The sequence below is a fragment of the Microcebus murinus genome, chromosome 21 (assembly GCF_040939455.1).
Source record: "Microcebus murinus isolate Inina chromosome 21, M.murinus_Inina_mat1.0, whole genome shotgun sequence".
Classification (NCBI taxonomy): Eukaryota; Metazoa; Chordata; class Mammalia; order Primates; family Cheirogaleidae; genus Microcebus; species Microcebus murinus.
Window position 1 is genome coordinate 34,834,090 of NC_134124.1, and position 20,101 is coordinate 34,854,190.

Here is a 20,101-nt window from a genome sequence, read left to right on the forward strand (position 1 = left end):
TAGCTATGAACAGTTGAAATTTGATATTTTTTTAAAACTACCTTACATAATAGTACCAAAAAACATGAAATAAGCATAATTACAACAAAATATATGATGAATCTGGATGCTGAAAACTAAAAAAACACCAAGGAAAGGTGTCAAAGAAGACCTAACTAAATGGCAAGAGATTATGTTTATGGTTAGGAAGACTCAGTATTGTTCAGATGTCCAGTCTCCTCAAACTGATCAATGGATACAACTCGATCCCAGTTAAAATCCCAGCAGGCATTTTCAAAGATGTCAACAAGTTGATTCTAAGATTTATACGGAAAGGCAGAGGAACTGAACAACTGAAAAACAAGGGCAAAACTGGAGGACTCACACTACTGGACTTCAAGACTTACAATGAAGCTATAGTTACCAAGACATTGTAGCATTGCTGAAAGACAGATCAATGAAATAGACCCACATATATGTGGTCAACTGATCTTTCACAAAGGTGGAAAGGCAATTCAGTGAAGAAAGGACTTATTCCACAAATGGTGCTGGAATAACTGGATATTCATAGGCAATAATAATGACAATTATAGCAATAATAGTGAACCTCACCCGTACCTCACATCTTATATTAGAATTAACCCAAAATAGATTATATGGCTAAATGTAAGCCCTAAAATTGTAAAAGGTCTAAAAGGAACAAGTGACCTTGGGTTAGGCAAAGATTTCCTAGATATGCCACAGAAAGCACAAGTCCTAAAAGAGAAAATGATAAAATGAACTTCACCAAAAATTAAGTACTTCTGCTCTATCCATGACACTGTGAGGAAATTAAAAGACAAGACACAGACTGGGAGTAAATATTTGTAAAATACATATTTGACAAAGTACTTGTATTCCAAATATATAAAGAACTATTAAAATTTAGTAATAAGAAAACAAATCACCCATTTAAATAAATGAACAAAAGATCTGAACAGATATTTCACCAAAAAAGACATACAGGCAGCAAACAAGCACAGGGAAAGATATGCAATACCATTAATCATAAGTGAAAAGCAAATTAAGAACCACAATGAACTATCACTCCACACCTAGCAGAATGGCTAAAATGAAAACATAAATTGACAATACCAAGTGTTGGCGAGGACACGGAGCAACTGGAACTGTCACACATTGTTAAGGTGTAAACTGACACAGTACTTTCTGGAAAAGTTTAACAGTCTCTCATAAGGTTAAACATGCACTTATCACCTGACCCCAAAATCCCACCAACTATTCTTCATTGTCTCTTCCTTCAGCTCTTGGGGGTTTATTTCATGGTCTTTGGGATTTGTAATCCGAATCCTGCTCCTCTGTTTTTTGGCTTTAGTGGTCTTAGATTACAGTTTCTCAACTTCAGCATTATTAACCTCGGGAGCTAGTGAATCTTTGTTATGGGGGCTGTCCTGTGCATTACGGGGCGTGAGCAGTATTCCTGGCCTCTGTCCCCAAGGTGCCAGGAGCATCTATCTCTCTCCCATCCTCCCAGTGGTGACAACCAAAAATATTTGCAGATATTGTGAAATGGCCCCTGGGGGACAAAACAGTCCCAGGGTGAGAATCACTGTCTTAGATAGAAGTCCTAATAAAACGTCTCCAAGGTCTCATTTGTGCCGCCTCAGTTTCCATATCAAAGGGCTGCCTTGGACATGGCATATAGCCCTAACTCAGCATCGGTCCGGGCCGTCTGCCAAAATGCCTCTCGACAGCACCGTTTCAGGCATCACAGTATTTAAAGGCTCCTGAGCTTAGAACTGTGCTTTTACAAGCTTGATTATTTGGTTTTCCAGGACAGAAGATCAGAAACAGCAGTTTAGAAACGGGTTTCTGCTGACGGCACTGAAGACACTGAGAAATGTCATGGCGCTGACAATGGAGGAAGGAGGCACAGGAACAATAAAAGTGGGGTCGTGTGTGGCCACATGGCAAAGGGCACAAGACTGCCCACGTCAGTCACCCCTGGAGACACGATGGACCAGCCCCGCTCAGCTCTGCTCTCCAGCTGGGATCTCTGAGAGAGGCAGGCCAGGGGGACTCTGCTACAGGGGTCAGAGAGCTGCATTCCAGTCCAGCCACGTGCCGCAGAAAGGTCACTGAACTTGCTGGAGTTTCTCGTTTTCTCATCAGGAGAAATGATCTGGCTTTTCACAAAACTTTCCTTAGGGATCCTCCCGGGGATACAATTCTGTGCTATTACAGAGATCCAAACTATTTAAGAAACGGCCAAATTATGTTTAATGAGTTTGCCTGGGAAGGCAGGGAAACAGAGTTCTGGAAAGACTTCCTTCAAGACTGGTTAGGTTTGTTTTCAGATTTAGGTGATCCAGGAAGTTACACCTGTCAAGCAAGTTTCTCATGGTACTAAAGGTCACTGTGTACATAGGAACTGAGCTGCAGACCATAAATTCCATTCTTACAGAATTGTGAGCATGTATCTACACTAGGTGCACGTGTATTAATATATGCATGTGCACACGTACCCTCATGACTAGATTTAATTACTTAAAACTGACAAGGAAGAGTAAGCATGTCCATGTTTAACCACCTTGCTAACAATGACTGTTCCCATATGCACGCCTCCTATAGCATGATAAACGTCCCATACCAATTGCTCTAGTCCTGGAAAAGGTCCCATGAGGCTTTGAAAATTTTATTCTCTTAATTGTTTTGTGTGTTCCATGCCTGAATTCAAATTATGACACGCTCTCTCACACTGAATGGACCGCAGGGAAACGCACGGGGTGCACTCTTCCTTGCTCTGAGCTGGTGAAAGGAGAAGCCCCGGGCCCGTGTGTGGCCATCCTCTCCAGCACCCGGGTGGGGATTGCTCTGCGGCGGCGCTGGCTGGCTGACGCACCTGTGGGGAGGTCAGAGGCTGCCGGCCAGAGGGCCGCATCCCTTTCCCGACTTTGTCCCTCACCCTGCTGCTGCATGGGCCGGGCCTCGCCTTCCTAGCTGGGCCTCACCCAGCATCCTGCAGCCCTCACAGAGGTGACCTTGGGGATCAGAGAAGGAGGTCTTGGAAGTGGGGAGCAGGCAGTGGCAGTGGCAGGACAGTGGGACCGTGGACACTGGGGTACCACAAAGCGAAGCCCCTCCCTGGCCTCCTGCCCTAGAAGAAGGGCAAAGCCCAACTTGCTTCTCTCTTCGCACGATGAGGAGACCAGCTTCCTCCTCGACTCCCTCTGAGAGCTACGCAGCGTGTTCTCGAGCGTCTCAGTCACCTGAGTTTCCATACCGACGGTCTCCCACGACAAGGGTACCTCTGAGGACAGGCTGCGTGCGGTTTGCTCATCACCGCCTAACCACGGGACTGGCAAATACCGGGAGCGCTAAAATACACGTGTTTAATTAACTAACTCATAAAGCCCCCAAGTAGCTCCGGGCACCAAAAGTAAATGCCACCTTACACTTTGCCCAGCGCCCCGTGAGAGACGCTAACGACAGCAGCTCTTGTGGACAGAGGCGAGTCTCACAATCAGGGCAGGCAAATTCTCCTACAGGGAAGAACAGTACTGGGAGAAAATCTTACTAAACGGCTCAAGCCACATGCTTCTCAAAAAGCCAAAGTAAAAAATAAAATAAGCCAAAAAAGCAGAGAAGCCGAGCTTTTTCTTTCCACGAAAACTTTTTAAAGAAAAACACCCAGATAAAAAAAAATTTAAAAAACTGAGTGTGAGCAGAGCCCCAAGTACCAGATCCCACGCCAGGTCAGAGTTCAAGGGCATGCTTGCACGCCTGCCCGGAGCCCCGCTAATGAGAAAGCCCAGCTTTGTTAAGGGCCGGTTCTAGAAAACGCTGAGGAGCTCTGTGGCTTCCCCTCGCCCCTCTCTGGTGCTAGGCCCTCCTCTGTGGCCCGCTCTCTCCACCCTTACGGTTCCTGGTGCACACACACACACACACACACACACACACACACACGGGGTGTGCACATGTGACAGGTGCAGAGCCAATAAGGGAATGGGCATCTGCCAGGCACCTGTTCTGGGACAGACACTTGGGTCTAACACTTACTGTACTTCCTGTTTAATGCTCAAAACATCTATGTGAGGAATGGATGTTAGCAGCAGTTAATACAACCACAAAGTCCTGCCTCTGCCCACCACCCTAGCGATCCGGCCTCTGCACACCTCGTCTCCTGAGCTCCCGCATCCTTCCTAAGCTCCACACCGATCGTTTTTCAGTTCTTTGAAAGCTCCACTCCAAGCTCTTTCCCATACCTCAGGGCCTTTGCACATGCTCCGGGAATGTTCTTAAGCCTGGCAGCACCCTTCTGGTCTCAGCTTAAATGCCATGTGCTGAAAGGCCTCCCCAGACCGCTCCAAAGCACATCTCTCCACATCTTCTCCAGTTAACCAGCCTATCTGCTTTCATAGCACGGCGGCAGCTGTTTTATTTATTTGATAGTGTACTTGGTTTTTGTTTCTTTGGAGATTAACAGGTCCTTGAAGGACCCTGTCTGTTTTGATCCTTGCCATATCCCTGGCACCCAGCACAGTGCCACCACCCACATGGGTACTTGGTAAAAACCGCTGGGGAATAACTCATTTCACAGAAGGCGACTGGCACTCGGGGAAATGGCTTGTCCAAAGCCAGACACAGCCTGCGAGCCACAGAGCCGAGACTCGAAACCAGCCTGCCCTGCCTCCCACGCCAGTGCTGTCTGCCGGGAGCGGGGACGTGCTCAGCGTCGCTCCTCCCCGCGTCCCCGATGTATCCCCAGCCCACCTGCCCTCTCTCTGAGGGGGGTCGGGACCAGGGCGGTGAGGCAGATGACACATTCAACTTGGGCACAAAATTTAAGGGGATACCCCAAACTCAGTAATTAAGTAACATTTAAAAAAAATTGAAATTCAGCCGGGCGCGGTGGCTCACGCCTGTAATCCTAGCTCTCTGGGAGGCCGAGGCGGGCGGATTGCTCAAGGTCAGGAGTTCAAAACCAGCCTGAGCAAGAGCGAGACCCCGTCTCTGCTATAAAATAGAAAAGAAATTAATTGGCCAACTGATATGTATATAAAAAAATTAGCCGGGCATGGTGGCGCATGCCTGTAGTCCCAGCTACTCGGGAGGCTGAGGCAGAAGGATCGCTTGAGCCCAGGAGTTTGAGGTTGCTGTGAGCTAGGCTGACGCCACGGCACTCACTCTAGCCTGGACAACAAAGCGAGACTCTGTCTCAAAAAAAAAAAAAAATTGAAATTCATGCAAAAAAAAATTACAAATAAAATATCAAACTTTAAATAAAGACAGGATCCAGCCCTGTACTTGCAGGACTCATTGCCTCACCCTAACCCCAGCCCTGGCAGATCCTGTCTTTATTCTAACAGCTGATATCTGCTCATCATGAAGTTTCTGCATCACTTTTAAAATATTACATGAGAATACTTTTTGTCTTGATTCCTGAGTTTTCTGGCGCCCTTTAAAGGCCGTGCTGAGGTGAGTGTCGCCCTGGTCGCACAGCAGCCCGGCGGTGCTCAGCTGGCCTCGGGCCCTGGCTCCCACAGGCAGCAGCTGATGTCCCTGGGCACACCAAGTGTCACACCCACGACGGTGACGCCCCAGGAAATGGGCTCCGAGGGCCAGTCTCCCACCACGCTCCATGCACTCGGCCAGAGACTGGGGACAGCCTGGGGTGCGGTCCTGTCCTGGGGGGCTTCCACCTGCTCGTCTCCTTCCTTCCTGTCTAGGAAAGACGTCCCAGCCTGCTGGTGTCACTCCACAGAGTGAGCGCAGGCTGCTCTCTGAGATCCAGATGCCCTGCTCCAGGGCAGGCCGGGAAATGCCTGCAGGGACACACACCTCCCTCTCCTCGTCTCAGGACGTCTCCCTCCCTGCCACCTCCCCTGCCCCTTCCAACTGCGGGGAGGAGGAGAGAGGCTAGAGCGTAGAGGGCGTGTTGTGTTTGCCCAGCGCCCACTCCCTCCTCTGGTAACAGCATCTCAAACTCCCTTGGCCGCCATCCCTTCCTGCTCCCCGCCGCCGCCATCCCTTCCCTCTCCCCGCTCTCCTTGCCGCTAGGTGGGGAGGGTGGACAGGGAGCTGCCGAGGCCACAGGGCGACAGCCTTCCTGAGCCACGCCGGCACAGAGGCGAGCAGAGCCCGGAGATGGAGAAGCCGCGCCTGAGCTTTTGGGGCGCGCCGGCATGGCGGAGGGGAGGCTGCGCTGGGATCCCCATCGCTTGCCACCGAGAGGGTCCTCATGCTCCCAGGCAGCCTGCCCCGCCCAGCACACACTTACCTCCTTCTTCATGAGCTTGAGCTGCTCCTGGAACCGGGCGTATTCCCGTTCCTGCTCCAGGCGGATCCGCTTGGACTCCTCCCGCCGGCGCACGGCATGGTCTTGCTCCATCTTCTCCACCTGCTGCTTCTGCTGACGCTCCAGGTTCTCCAACTCCGTGTCGTAGAACTTCTTCTTGGCCTGAGAGGAGCAGAAGTTCCGAACAATTCAGGAAAGTCACTTTATATCGGGGAAGGAGATGGGGAGAGCTCAGAGCTTGTGCTCAGACCAACTCTACCTCCTCTTTGCTGTGCAGCCTGGGGCAAGTCACTTAACTTCTCTGAGTCTCCATTTCCTCACCTGCGGAAGGGAGACTAGGCCATTGACCTTGCAGGGCTGTTACATGGTGTTTAACCAAGGTTATTTCCCTTCCAGAGATCCTGCTGTGTGACTCAGAAGATCACTGTGACCCTCATGCAATTCTGAGTTTACGGGCTGCTGTCTAATAGCATCTGGAAACCGCAGGAACTGGGCAACTGTGAATTACCCTCCACTGCCCAATCATTCCCACTCCGCGACTTCCACTTAAGGAAAACATGGAGGCAGGAAGCGCCGCAGAGCCCCTCTTCGCTCAGACTCACGTTGATTTCTTGTTCGAAGCGCTTGTGCATCTGCTCCAGCTGCAGCTCGTGCTTGCTGCTCAGCTGGGTCTGGTGCCGGTGCTCTTCCTTCTGCAGCAGCCGGAGCTCGCGGAGCTCCTGGCGCCTGGCGGGTTAAAGGACACAGACACTTCACAGGGAGGAAGTGGCCTCAGACACCACAGTCCTCGCAGTTTGGGACGCGGAAGGTTGGACTGCAGCAGAAAATCACACAAGACTGGGTAGAGGCATGACTAGAACTCAGGCTTCATTTGACATATATTGACACTCTAAACCTCAATAATCTTAATAAACTGATAAAAAAAAAAAAGGAGCAATATCCTAACCAAAAAAGCGGAACAGAACATGAACGAACATGAAACAAAAAACAAAAAGAACTTTTAAAATTACCTACGTGGATATGAAATACAAATCAAAAGGAAATAACATTTCCATTAACTAAATAGGCTGGAGTATGGGGGAAATTGACACTTTCATTTTATACTAATGTATAAATGTACACTTATACATATGCTGCTGCTCGGTATAAACCGGTGCAACATTTCTAGAAGATAATTTGGCAGTAAGTTTAAGTTTGACACAGTAGTTCCATTTCTGGATACTGATTCTAAAGAAATATTTATAGATGCATATCGCCATTGAATAAGGATGTTCATAACAATGCTATTTATAACATAATAGTACAAAATTAGAAACAAATATTCACCATAATAGGTCTCATTAAATACATTGAAATATATCCATATGATGGGATTCTATACAGCTATTAAAAATCAAGTCTTAGAAAATATTCGATTACCTGGGAAAGCATCCATTTAAAATAACAACTCTTTATGAATAGATATGCAATGATCTCTAAGCAAGATGTTGAAAAATGAGTCTATGATGCTACCTATCATCTGGGTAAAAAAAGAAAGACAACAATATATGTCAGTGCACATGTGTATGTGTATGTTTACTTTCCTGCTTAAACACTGAGTATTTCTGGAAGGATTATACCATAAAGTATCAATACAAGGAAGAGAAAGAGATTTCTGTAGAAAAGTAAGGGAAAGAGATTTTTCACTGTTTAACTTTTTTTCTTTTAATTTTTTAATTTTGAACCATGACATCATATAGGTATCCTTATTCAAAATGCTTGGTACCAGAAATGTTTTGGATTTTGGAATATTTGCCTTATACTTACCAGTTGAGCAACCCAAATCTGAAAATCCGAAGCCCAAAATGCTCCAATGAGCATTTCCTTTGAGTATCATGTCAGCAGGCAAAAAGTTGAAGATTATGGAACATTTCAGATTGTGGATTTTCAAATTTGGGATGCTCAACCTGTATTACCTATTTTAAAAATACAATAAAAATTTGACCTAAAATACACGGTATACCTTAATTTTGTAATGTATCTGTTGTCAGTGTGTATATGTTTATACTCACAGAAAAAAAAATTAGTGGGATAAAAGTGTTAACCATGTTTCTTCCTGGGCAAGTCCATTAAAAATTGATTATGTATCATTTGTGTAATCAGAAAAAAAAAAGAAAAAAAATTAAAATGCTACAGAAAGAACCTGGGCCTCCTGACTGTGAGTTGGGGGAGGGGGGAAGGCTCCCTGGCAGCCTCTCAGAATTGGGGTCACGAGGCCGATGTCCTGTTCTAGGGCGGCAGCCACAGCCCGCACCACGGCAATTCCGGCCGTGGGCCTCGCTCTGACCGCAGTGGCCTCCCTCCCGGCTCTGCAGGGCTCTAGCTGCTCATGGAACTGCCGGCCAACAGGAGACAAGGACCGGCTGGCAGTGCAGAGCGGCCGAGCACACCCTCTGGGGTCAGAGAGACCTTGTCTGCACCTTAGCTCTGTCGCCTCCCAGCTGGGTGTCCTCTAGGCAGTCACCCAATCTTTCTGGGGCTCGTCCCTCGTCTGCAAAATGACGCAAATACATAATCTTTACCTCCCGGGTCCTTTGAGTGATACATGAGACGACACAGGGAAAGCGCCCGCCTGGCACGTGACAAATGCTACAGGAGTGGCAGCTGCTTGAATTACAATGATGAAGGAGAGGCAGTGGCTACCTGTGTGTCTGGAAAGAGCCAGAAATGCTTTACAGCCACACACGGAAGCTTCTATCTGAGCCTCTGCTTCTCTGGAAAGGTAGGAGGCAACTTTTGAGAGTGTCAACAAAGCAAGGGAAACCCTGACTTGAGAGAAACTAAGGCTGGCAGAACAACGGGCCAGAGACAAAGGGACAGAAAGAAGGCAGGCAGCCGCTCTGACGCACGAGGGCAGGCGGGCGCAGAGACGGGCTGGTGGCGTGAGAAGCAAGAACAACGGCAGGAGCAGTCTCAGGGACAACAGGAGGAGCTCCGACCAAGACTGAAGGGCGGAGAGTGATAAACACTCGGTCACATGGCTCAAAAGCCTAGGTGTGACTCAGTTCTCCAGAAATGCCAGGACCCGGGTGTAACTGGGGCACGGCCCGCAGGGGAATGAGCGGGGCTGTCCCGCTCCCGCGGTCCCGTGGCGTGGCCTGGTTCCAGGACAGCCAGTGCTGACTAAGGCAGGCAAACTCCTCTCCGCCCCTCCTGGAAGTCTCACCTTTGAACCCTAGCAGCACACAGCGCTCTGCCTAGGAGCGTGGGGGCCGTGCCAGTGCAGAGGGCATCGCTTCGATGGGGTGTGGCAAACCTGGAATTTCAACCCCAGGAACCCGACTGCCCAGAGTGGGCGTGATGGAAACCCAGCCCTCAGGGTGAAGCTCGAAGAGTCCAGGTGCCTCCCAGGTGACCATTAAAAGAGAAGGTGGCGCCATCAGCCAAGAGCAATCAGTCCCTCAGTCTCACCAACCTACACAGATTACACCAGTGTGTGCGTGTGCGTGTGTGCGTAAACACCACTAACCAACGACAAGGCTGCCTCTCACTCCCCTGGCTCCTAGAGCGAATCGGTGCCCAGGACATGCAGAATTGCTTCTATTTGGCTTTGGCATGTTTATGCTTTTAAAAAATATGAATGTGCTTGATGTTCTAGGAATTTTCTCCAAACCAATAATGAATTCGCCCTGCAGAGGCTTGGCCCCGAGGGAGCCGGGTGGCTCCGAGGGCTCCCTAAGTGCTAAGCTGCCCCCACCCCCAGGAAGCTACAAGGTCCAGTGACACCCGGAGGAATTCTCAGACCTAGTGGCGTCTCAGCTCTACCCTTCCCAACTGGGAGATGCAGGGAAAGTAATTTGCCTGTCTAGAAACACTGTGTCCTCATTTACAAGATGTAAGGGGGACTGAGAAGTCGAAAAGTGCAGGGACAGGTCCCGGCAGATAGCCTTTCTCAGCCCTCCTCCCGTCCACTCGCTCACCAGCTCACTGGGTTTGCCTCCAAACCGTACACTGAATCTGGCCACTTTGTCTCTCTTCTGGCTACTGCCTCAGCCTGAGCCCACAGCCAGGCTGTGCTGGATGGGTCCCCGTGGGTCCCTGCACTAGTCCCTTAAACAAGCTGAGTGGTCACTCCTCAGGGCCCCAGCAATTGCAGTTCCCCCTGTGCTGCCCCAGCTCCGAGCACTGCCTGCTGCTCTCACCCCTCGGGCTCGGCTCGGGCTTTCCTTGGAGCAGCCTCCCCCAGCCCAGGTGCTCACCATCATATCACCTGTTACTCCTTCACAGTGTGTCCCACAATCAGGGATCATCTTGTCTGTTCTGTGTTGGCCCACTGGGTATAATTTCTACAAGAGCAACAGCCTCATCTATCTGGGTCACCATCTATCCCCAACCTGGTGGTTTGGTGGATACATGGGTGGATGGATGGTTGGGTGGAGGGGTGAATGGGTAGATGAATGGATGGATGGATGGATGAATGGGTGGGTAGGCCAATGGATGGATGGATGGATGGATGGATGGATGGATGGATGGATGGATGGATGGATGGATGGATGGATGAATGGGTGGGTAGGCCAATGGATGGATGGATGGATGGATGGATGGGTGGATGGGTGGGTGGGCCGATGGATGGATGGATGGATGGATGGACGGACGGACAGATGGATGGATGGGAGGATAAATGGATGAGTGGGTAGATCAATATATGAATGGATATATGGATGACTGGGTGGATGATTGGGTAGATGGACGGATAGGTAGATAGATGAGTATGCAGATGGATGGATGGGTAGATAAATGAATGGAAGGGTGTATGGATGAATGGGCAATTGGGTGGATGGGTAGATGAATGGGTAGACAGATGGGTGGATGGGTGGGTGGATGAGTGAGTGGATGGATGGATGGATGGATGGATGGATGGATGGATGGATGGATAAATGACTGGACGGATGATTGGGTAGATGGTTGGGTGGATAGATGGACAGGTGGATAGGTGGGTAGGCAGATAGAAGGATGGCTGGATGGACAGATGGGTGGTGGGGTGGATGGATGAGGGAGTATAGGATCCCAGGCAAAACCAGTTTCCTTTGTCTCCCGGATTCCCCCACTTCACGCTGTGGACAGACAAAAAGACCAATGCCCATCCCTCTGATTGCACCCCCACCCCGTCACCGCCATTGGTGGCCCCCCAGGCTTGCCTGAGAAATCTCATCTCCTCATCCTTCTTCTCATCCTCGCTGATGATCTTGGAGGTGGTGATGCTCACCTCCACGCCATCCACCACGAACTTGCGAGTCCGCTTCAGGGTTTTGTTGTGCAGCCTTGAGTCCTGGCCAGGGAAAACCATTAGGTGAAGCTCCGCATTGCAGCTAAGTAAGGGTCCCTGGCTGACACAGGGGGTGAGGCCCACAGCTCCCTGGCCCCACAGCCCAGCCCCACCCAGGGAGGACGTGGCCATCCACCATCCCTCTTGCCTCAACCTCTCAACTTTGGTGTCCCGTGTCTGAGTGCACGACCTGGCCCTTCCCTGGCTCGGCCTTCAGACAGCGCATGTGGGGGCCTCACCCGCCGCGCCGCCCGCACCCTAGCACGCACAGGGCGTGGCATCGGAAACGGAGGGCTCTGACCCTCACTCTCCCGCTTACTGGCTCTGTAACACCGGACAAGCCTCTTGCCTGCCTGGGCCTCGGCCTCCCCGACTGTGCAGGAGGGCACCGACAGCACTTGCGGTGGAGCCCATGAGAGAGCAGATGGAGCGTGCAGGGCGGTGCCTGCTCACGGCACGCGGCCCATGCATGGCATTATTATCTCTGGTGGCCATTATCACTGCAGACTACACTCAATCCCTCGTCCACACTGCCAAAATCCAAAGGAGCCGCCAAAATAAAAGGTTGTTTTCGTAACTGACTTGGCAGCCAAACTTGACCCAGGCTGAACTCCACGGGGAGCCCCACCCGCCGGGAGCTACCGCGAAAGTATTTGAGTCTTTATCTTCCCCTGGGAATAATCGCACAGTCTGCTGCCTAGACTCCTGCAGGTGTTATGGTGTTTTAACTTATGGAAACCTCTGGAAGCTCTCAGCTCTGATTCGGATGAGGGCCTGGGGGCTGCACTGCGTCCTCGTGGCTGCCCCCCTCGGCCCACTGCCTCTGGCCTCTCAATTGGTTTCAAAGGCCATTCCTGGGGCAGACCAGCCCCGCCTTTCCAACATGGACCCCAGGCCTTCCGGCCCCTGGAGAGGAGTGACTAAGCCGGGCTTGCTCCGGAGCCAGAGCCGGTCTCTGAGGCCTTGGAGTCTGTGCTCAGCCCCGCTCCCACCGGGCGGAGTCCTGCGAGCAGCTCTTGCTCCCAGCGGCCATGGCACCTCGCCCGGGCGCTCTGGACAGCTTCGGCGTGGAACCATGGCACCGACTCTCATCTCTGCTGTCGGGCTGCCCTGTGTAGGACCCCGAGCAAGGTGGGTCAGCTGGCAGTGACAAGCGCAGGTGGCAGGAGCGAGAGTGGAGGGAAGAAAGGAAGCCCAAGGCCACGGCCCTGCAATAGGAACTGCTCCTGGTCACGGAGCCTCCCCGCCTGAACTGACGGGATCCTGGTCATGCCAGGGGCACCGATGCAGCCAGGGACTCTTGTCAGAACAGCCTGCGTTCCCTGATTCACTGCAGTCAACCAGGAATGTTCTCGACACCCTTGACAAGAGGTGGGGAGACCCTGCTCTGGGTGGGTCAGCTTTATTTAAAAAAATAAAAACCAAAAAAAAAAACACTTTTTTTTTAAATGCTTAGTGTCTTTTTAGGAAGAGGACAGGACACCCGTCCTAAGGAAGACAACGCTCATACGTAAAAGCTGCTGTCTGCGCTGGTCCTGAGGACCTGCTACGGTCGCACTTTCTTTCCGTTCCCGAGCTCCTCGGGCTCCGGCTGCCTCTCCTTCCCTCACTCCCACTTGTTTAGCAAACGTGTTTGAGTCTCGACTACATTTTTCACCAAGTAAAATGTTGGGGGAAAAAACCCAAAAAGATGCAGTACCTTCCTTAAATCAAACTTGGCGGGGCAGTTAGGAGACCAATGGCGAGTTTCATAGCACCTTGGAATTTATTGGAGCTGGCAGAAAAACACGTCGGCCCTTCCAGCTGCCTGGGGAGGCCATGGCTCCCACTGGGAAGGCTCAGAGCTCAGAGCCCGGAGCCGGGGGTCTGATCACCCCCCCACTCCTACCACTGGGGCCTGGGCTAGCTCCTGACTTCTCTGAGCCTTCATTTGCTCATCTGTAAAGTGGGAGGATGAAGGAGCCCCTCTGTTCTTTTTAAAGCACTTTTGCACAGTGTTTGCCTCAAGCTGTTCTCAAGCACGGTGGCTATTGTCATTCACGGCCACCCCCACCCCAGCCAGAGAAGAGAGCCTGGAGCCCATTTCCTGGATCACAGGGCTGAGCCCCAAATGACAGGGCTTCCACATCTAGAAGTCTCTCACTCAAATCTTACCAGGGCCTTTAACCAAACTTTGAAATTTAAGCCCAAACCAACTGCTTGATGTTCCTAAAATCCCGTACTGGTCTCAGGTATTTTAGAGATTAAACTATGAATCAAACTAAAAGCTCCTTAAGGAAAGAGCCATCCTCGTGAACCCCTTAAAACAGGAGGCAGCCACTAAACACTTTTGCAAATCAACGCGGAGCAGCAGAACGCCCTGCGACCCGCGCTCCGAGCGCTGGCGGGAGAGGTGGCATTACCTTGATGGAGGACAGGGAGCCTGACTCCCTGTTCAGGGACAGGTCAGCAGACAGCGAGGTGCCGTAGTCCACGCTGTCGGAGGTGGACAGGCTGCCACAGTCCGAGTTCCTCTTGCAGGGGCCCGCCGCGGCCTGGCCGGGGGGCTGCAGGCTGCCGTTGGCCACCTTTTCGCCGACCAGGGTCTCCAGGGCACTGCTGTTGGGGCGGCTCTGGCTGGCCTTTGGGGACCTGCTGGCGGCTGGACTGAGGTCCCCACCCTGGTCAGCGACTGGCTTCTCCTCCACCGCCGCCTGAATTCTGGCGTCCATGGACACGGGCCGGGCCCTGCGGAGGGGCGCAGGCACTGCGAGGCTGTTCTCGTGTCCAGGGGCCACATCTTGGGGGCAGGCGGTCTGGAGGGATCCGTCCCCAGGGGGCTGGCTGCTGGGCCCATTCGCAGTGCCCTGAGGCTGGCTGGGTGGCGGCGGGGCGGAAGACGACTTCTTGGGAGGCTCGCCAGCGCTGAGGTCCGGCTGGCTCGCTGCGGCGGAGTCCTGAGCGTGGTTCGCCAGGGGCTAGGGGAAAGAGCCAGTCAGCGTGCCGCGCACGTCCAAGGCAAGAGTGAGATGCAGCGGGGTTCAACGGTCGGACGCCACCAGGCGAGTGGGCCGGGCCAGGGCAGCAGCGCGGGCACCCCGCCAGGCCCAGGCTGCGCTGGCCCCACTGCCTGACCAGTAACGACGCTGCTGCTCACCCACAGGAATAGGGCTCGCCTGCCTCGAATCTTAGCTCGCCTTAATAGCTGCTGCTCCTCCCAGGAGTGAGGCGATTGTGGCCAGCCGGACAGCTCATGCCCCACGGAGGGCCGGTGGCTACTCTGTTCCCGCCAGTTGTGACAATGTGGGAAACGGACACCCTGCCCCCCGGGGCCAGACCTTCCAATCTTTCAAGACAAGTTGGAAATCTGGATTTTTACAGGACATCTCTTGACCTTAGATGGGAATGAACTCAAAATTTTTAAAAACCATATAAAGGTCAAAGCAAGGCTTTTTAGGGGCTGGACTCTGTCTTGCAGTCACTGAGTTTTAAGTTTTGTTTCTGTTTTTTGGAGTTTTTGTGGGGTGGAAAGTACTGGAAACATTGCTATGGCGAACCAGGACACCAGTTTCTGTGGACAAAACCTCAATGTCAGCTCGATGAATACAGCGAGTGCCCCTGCAGCCACCTTCCGGGCCAGGAGGGGACACCGCCATGTCCCAGAGGCCAGCCCCACCCCGTCCTTCCCAGCGGGAGTCCTCTCCCCCCCTCGACAGAGCCACTGTCCTGTGAGGTCTGCATGCTGTGGGTGGGTGTGCCCCTTTCTAGACTTGATGTTAATGGAATGACACCGTAAGCATTCTTTTCGGTCCTGCCAGCCACTGGTTTCTGACTTCAGATATGGCAGCTAGTGGAAGCAACTCCAGTCTACCTTCTAGTCAACACCCAGCGTGATGGCTCAAACGTTGAGACCTGATTCTGTCCCCTTCATACCAATACTTGGCCCCTGCCTGAAACCCTCCATGGCTCCCACTGCTCTCAGTACGAACACCAGCCTCCTGCCTGTGCATGAGGCCAGGCAGGAGTGCTTTCTGCTTCCTCCTGCAGCCAGGCCCCACTGAGGTTCTCCGACTCCCTGCCCTGCCCACACCAGGCCTTGCCACCTATCAGCTCAGCCAGCCACTTCACTACAGACCTCAGTTTTCCCATCTGTAAAATGGAGCCTTGATTCCTCTGTCAGAGCTGCAGAGCACCCAGCACTCAACAGGGGCTCCGTGAATGGCTGGGGTGACTCTAATTCCACTTGCTCTGCACCCCTTGGGGCTTTTCTTCCTCATCCTACTGAGGGCTCACACCAGCCTCAGGCTCCTCCCAGGACTGAATTAAACGTGAGCGCGCGGCTGTGTCGCCCCCGGCACACGGATGCGGGCCGGCTCCAGCCCCTGCTGCATTAGGCACGTGCAGCCACCTGACCCCCGGCTCCCCCCGCGTGGGCCTCCCCAGTCACACCAGGGTCACAGAGCAGCAGCGCAGGACGGAATCCAGCCCACAGATTTGTTTTCCTTGGCTCAAATGGTTCTGACAAACTTAAATTAGCTCTAATTCCAATTTAAATCCAGCAAGGGCTGAAGCTGCCAGCGGGTTCCAAATGTGCCAAGACATGGGTCTCCTTGGCACTCAGGGCAGCCCGGTGGGGTCCGGGGTGGCTGGAGCCCGGCCTGCTGCCCCTGGCCATACGCAGCCTCACCTATTTGTCTGAAAGTGAGCCGAAAGCACCGTCATTTTGTACGTGAGCCACAACAGGAAAAAGGGCTGGGAAGCCATCAACCGGTTAATGACTTTTAAAAATTGGAAGATTACGTATGAAAATCTAGATTAGATTCTTGGTCCCTCTTGAAAACTCACAGGATCCGGCCAACACACCCGCTGCCTCCTGCTGGCCCGAGGGGCCTTCCGGCAGCTGCAGCGTGGGCGCCTGTAAGCCCCCAGGGGCAGAAGCAGCGGACTCCCGCCCCGCCCGGCCCTCCTGGCCCGCCTGGGCCAGCCGGGCCCGTCCCTCCCCAGCCCGATGCCACCAGGCCTTACCGCGGCGGCGTCCACGGTGTCCTCCTCTTCCCCCTCGTCCCGGCCATCCTCGATCTCCTCCATCACCTCGGCCTTGGCCTCCGCCACCAACTCGCGCAGAGCCTTGTTACTGGTGACGCTGCTGACGAAGGGATGCTACGGGCGAGACACACTTGCGTTAGGGCCACTCGGCAGGGAGTGACCTGGGCAAGGAAGGCCAGCCTCTGCCCCGAGCCAGAGGTGGATGCGATCTTGGCCAGGGAGACCAGAGGCAGCTCAGAAAGCCCTGCGTGTGGCGGAAAGAGGGCAAGTCCCAGCTCTGCCACTCGCCAGCTGTGTGACCCGAGCATGTCACTTCACCCCTCTGAGCTGCAGGCCCCTCGTCTCCCGAGACAGTGATGTCGAACCCACCGGAGGTCGTGGCGATCAAAGGAGGGGAGGCACGGGGAAGGCTCAGCCCAGAGCAGGAACTTGAGCGCCGTTGGAGGGGGGAGGATGTTATTTGTTTACTTTTCTTTTTAAAAGAGTTTAATAGGTGGTTTTACAAAATACACTAACTATACATTTTATTGAGGAACAACTTTCATGTACTAAAGTTCACAAATTGTTGAGCTCAATGACTTTTGCACATATATAAACACACACACACACACACACACACACGTGTGACTGCCACCCAGCTCGAGACAGAGCACATTCCTGTCACCCTGCAAAGCTCCGTCTGCCCGGCGGGTGGCCCCGGTCCCCAGGGCCGCCTCTCTCCAGAACCCCGTTCTGCCCGTTCTCAGCGTCACATAAACAGAATGAGACACTGTGCAGCCTGGTGTCTTGGCTCCCTCCGCCCAGCGCCACTGTGAGATTCACCTATGTTGTCGCGTGTTTTGGTCAATTGTTCCTTTTCATTCCTGTGCAGGGTTTCACCGTGTGAATACGTCACAGCTTGTTTACTCATTTTGCTGCCACTGAACATCTGGGTTGTTTCCTATTTTTGGCAACTATGAATAAAGCTGCTATGGGCATTCTTCTGTATGTCTTCGGGTGGACATATGTTTGGTTTTAAGAAAGGAAATTCGAAATTTTGAGGCAGAGTGTTGTACGTTCTATTCTAGGCCCTTACAGAAATGTCACCACCTTTAAAAATAAATGCTTTTTTATGGACCTTGCAAAACACCAAAGCAGAAGGTCTTATCGATGTTAAATCAACATGTGTGTCCTGGTGAAGCCAGTCCTCAGGCATCTTGTCCCCAGCACCAGGGTGTGGCCAGGGCTGTGGGATTATTAGTTCACTGGGGCCTCTGGGAAAGGAATGGGGGGTGGGGGGTCAGGAGCATTGTTAAGTTGAAATTTGCTTATTTGGAATTTACAGGAAAGCTCTGATAAAATTCACTGTTTTTATTATCAGAATATTTATCTAGGCTGGGCGCGGTGGCTCACACCTATAATCCTAGCTCTCTGGGAGGTCCAGGTGGGTGGATCGTTTGAGGTCAGGAGTTTGAAACCAGCCTGAGCAAGAGCGAGACCCCGTCTCTACTATAAATAGAAAGAAATTAATTGGCCAACTAATATATATAGAAAAAATTAGCCGGGCATGGTCTCACAAAGTGAGACTCTGTCTCAAAAAAAATAAAAAATAAAAATAAAAAGAATATTTATCTGCAGAGCAAAATTGTCAACAAGATTGCTGAAGTACTGACATAAGTAAAGAATAAATTTCTAGCACCTTGAAAGCATATTCAGAACTGACATGTTCACCACAAGTCATTCTTATCTGGTCATTTGAAACAGTGCATTTGTGGAAGTCCGAGGGACCACGCGCCTCCATTTGTTTATCTCACTTCTTTTTATTTATTTATTTTTTTGAGACAGTCTCATTTGTTGCCCAAGCTAGAGTGAGTGCCGTGGCGTCAGCCTCGCTCACAGCAACCTCAAACTCCTGGGCTCATGCAATCCTTCTGCCTCAGCCTCCCAAATAGCTGGGACTACAGGCATGTGCCACCATGCCCGGCTAATTTTTTCTATATATATTAGTTGGCCAATTAATTTATTTCTATTTATAGTAGAGATGGGGTCTCGCTCTTGTTCAGGCTGGTTTTGAATTCCTGACCTCGAGCAATCCGCCCACCTCGGCCTCCTAGAGTGCTAGGATTACAGGCGTGAGCCACCGCGCCCAGCCTACCTCACTTCTTTTAGATAGCCCTATTGTTCAGATTTTTCTAAACCTGTCGGGTTTTCTCTAGTTAGTCCAAACCAATGAAGATTTGAAGAACTTAATCTTGTTTCTTTCCCACTTTCCCATTCCCTCACTGGTTCATTCCGCAGCCACGCATGAGGCCAGCGACGTGTTGAAACGTGGCTGCACAGATGGGCCGCGTCTCTGCCGTGGGGCTCGCAGCCGAGAGGAGACGGTAGGGTAACTTCAGATGCTGTTAACAGGACAGCTGAGGGGCAGAGAGCACGGTCTGCGGTCAGAGGGCCTCGCTGAGGAGGTCACTTTCCAGCTGAGCCCCGAGGGAGGTGGAGGGCCGGCCAGCGAGAGTCTGGGCTCAGACGGTCCAGGCAGGCGGAGCAGCAAGAACAAAGGCCCTGAGCTTGGTGTGCGGCCCGGGGGGTGGGGGGGGGTGCGGGGGGGCAAGCAGGGCAGGGAGGTGGGATGCAGGTGGGGAGGAAGAGAGCCAAGAGAGGAAGGATGGGGCCGGGCGCTGTGGCTCACGCCTGTAATCCTAGCTCTTGGGAGGCCGAGGCGGGCGGATTGCTCAAGGTCAGGAGTTCAAAACCAGCCTGAGCGAGACCCCGTCTCTACTATAAATAGAAAGAAATTAATTGGCCAACTGATATATATATATAAAAAATTAGCCGGGCATGGTGGCGCATGCCTGTAGTCCCAGCTACCTGGGAGGCTGAGGCAGAAGGATCACTCGAGCCCAGGAGTTTGAGGTTGCTGTGAGCTAGGCTGACGCCACGGCACTCACTCTAGCCCGGGCAACAAAGCGAGACTCTGTCTCAAAAAAAAAAAAAAAAAAAAGAGAGGAAGGATGGGCCACTGCGTGCAGGTGAGCAGCTGACACTTTATTCTCAGAAGCCACCGAGGACTACGGGGCAGCCGTGATTGTAACCGCTACCCTGTGAAGATGCCGTTCTGGCCGCTCTGTGGTTTCAAGAACTCCTGAGTGGGGCCTTAGTAAGGGTCTGCTAATCGTGGGAGGCAAGGTAGTGTGGGAGTCCAGAGTGTTGGCTGCAGACTCTAGAACCCAGCCGCTGGGGTTAAAATCCAGTGCCACTGCCAACTCAGGCGAGTTACTGAACCTCTCTGAGCCTCGGTTTGCTCATCTGTCTGCTGCGATAAATGGTGGGGCTGTTCTCATCCTTGTAGTGAGTGTCCGAAATACGGCAGCTGTGATCATCGTCACCATCACCACCATGACCATCACCACCATCATCATCACCACCACCATTACCATCACATTGTCACCATCATAACCACCATCCTCATCATTATTACCATCATCATCACCATCATCATCATCACCACCATCCTCATA

General features: G+C 52.1%; 1 protein-coding gene across 1 annotated transcript in view; it reads right to left on the reverse strand.

The window, feature by feature from the left end:
* Nucleotides 1–20,101, reverse strand: part of STK10 (serine/threonine kinase 10) — a 127,604-nt gene that overhangs the window by 27,441 nt on the left and 80,062 nt on the right. The window contains exons 8-12 of the mRNA XM_012765489.2: nt 16,584–16,718; nt 13,982–14,536; nt 11,452–11,582; nt 6,877–7,000; nt 6,257–6,436 (exon numbers count right to left, since the gene is read on the reverse strand). Of these exons, the coding sequence (XP_012620943.1) occupies nt 6,257–6,436; nt 6,877–7,000; nt 11,452–11,582; nt 13,982–14,536; nt 16,584–16,718 (1,125 nt within the window). The remainder of the gene's footprint in view (nt 1–6,256; nt 6,437–6,876; nt 7,001–11,451; nt 11,583–13,981; nt 14,537–16,583; nt 16,719–20,101) is intronic.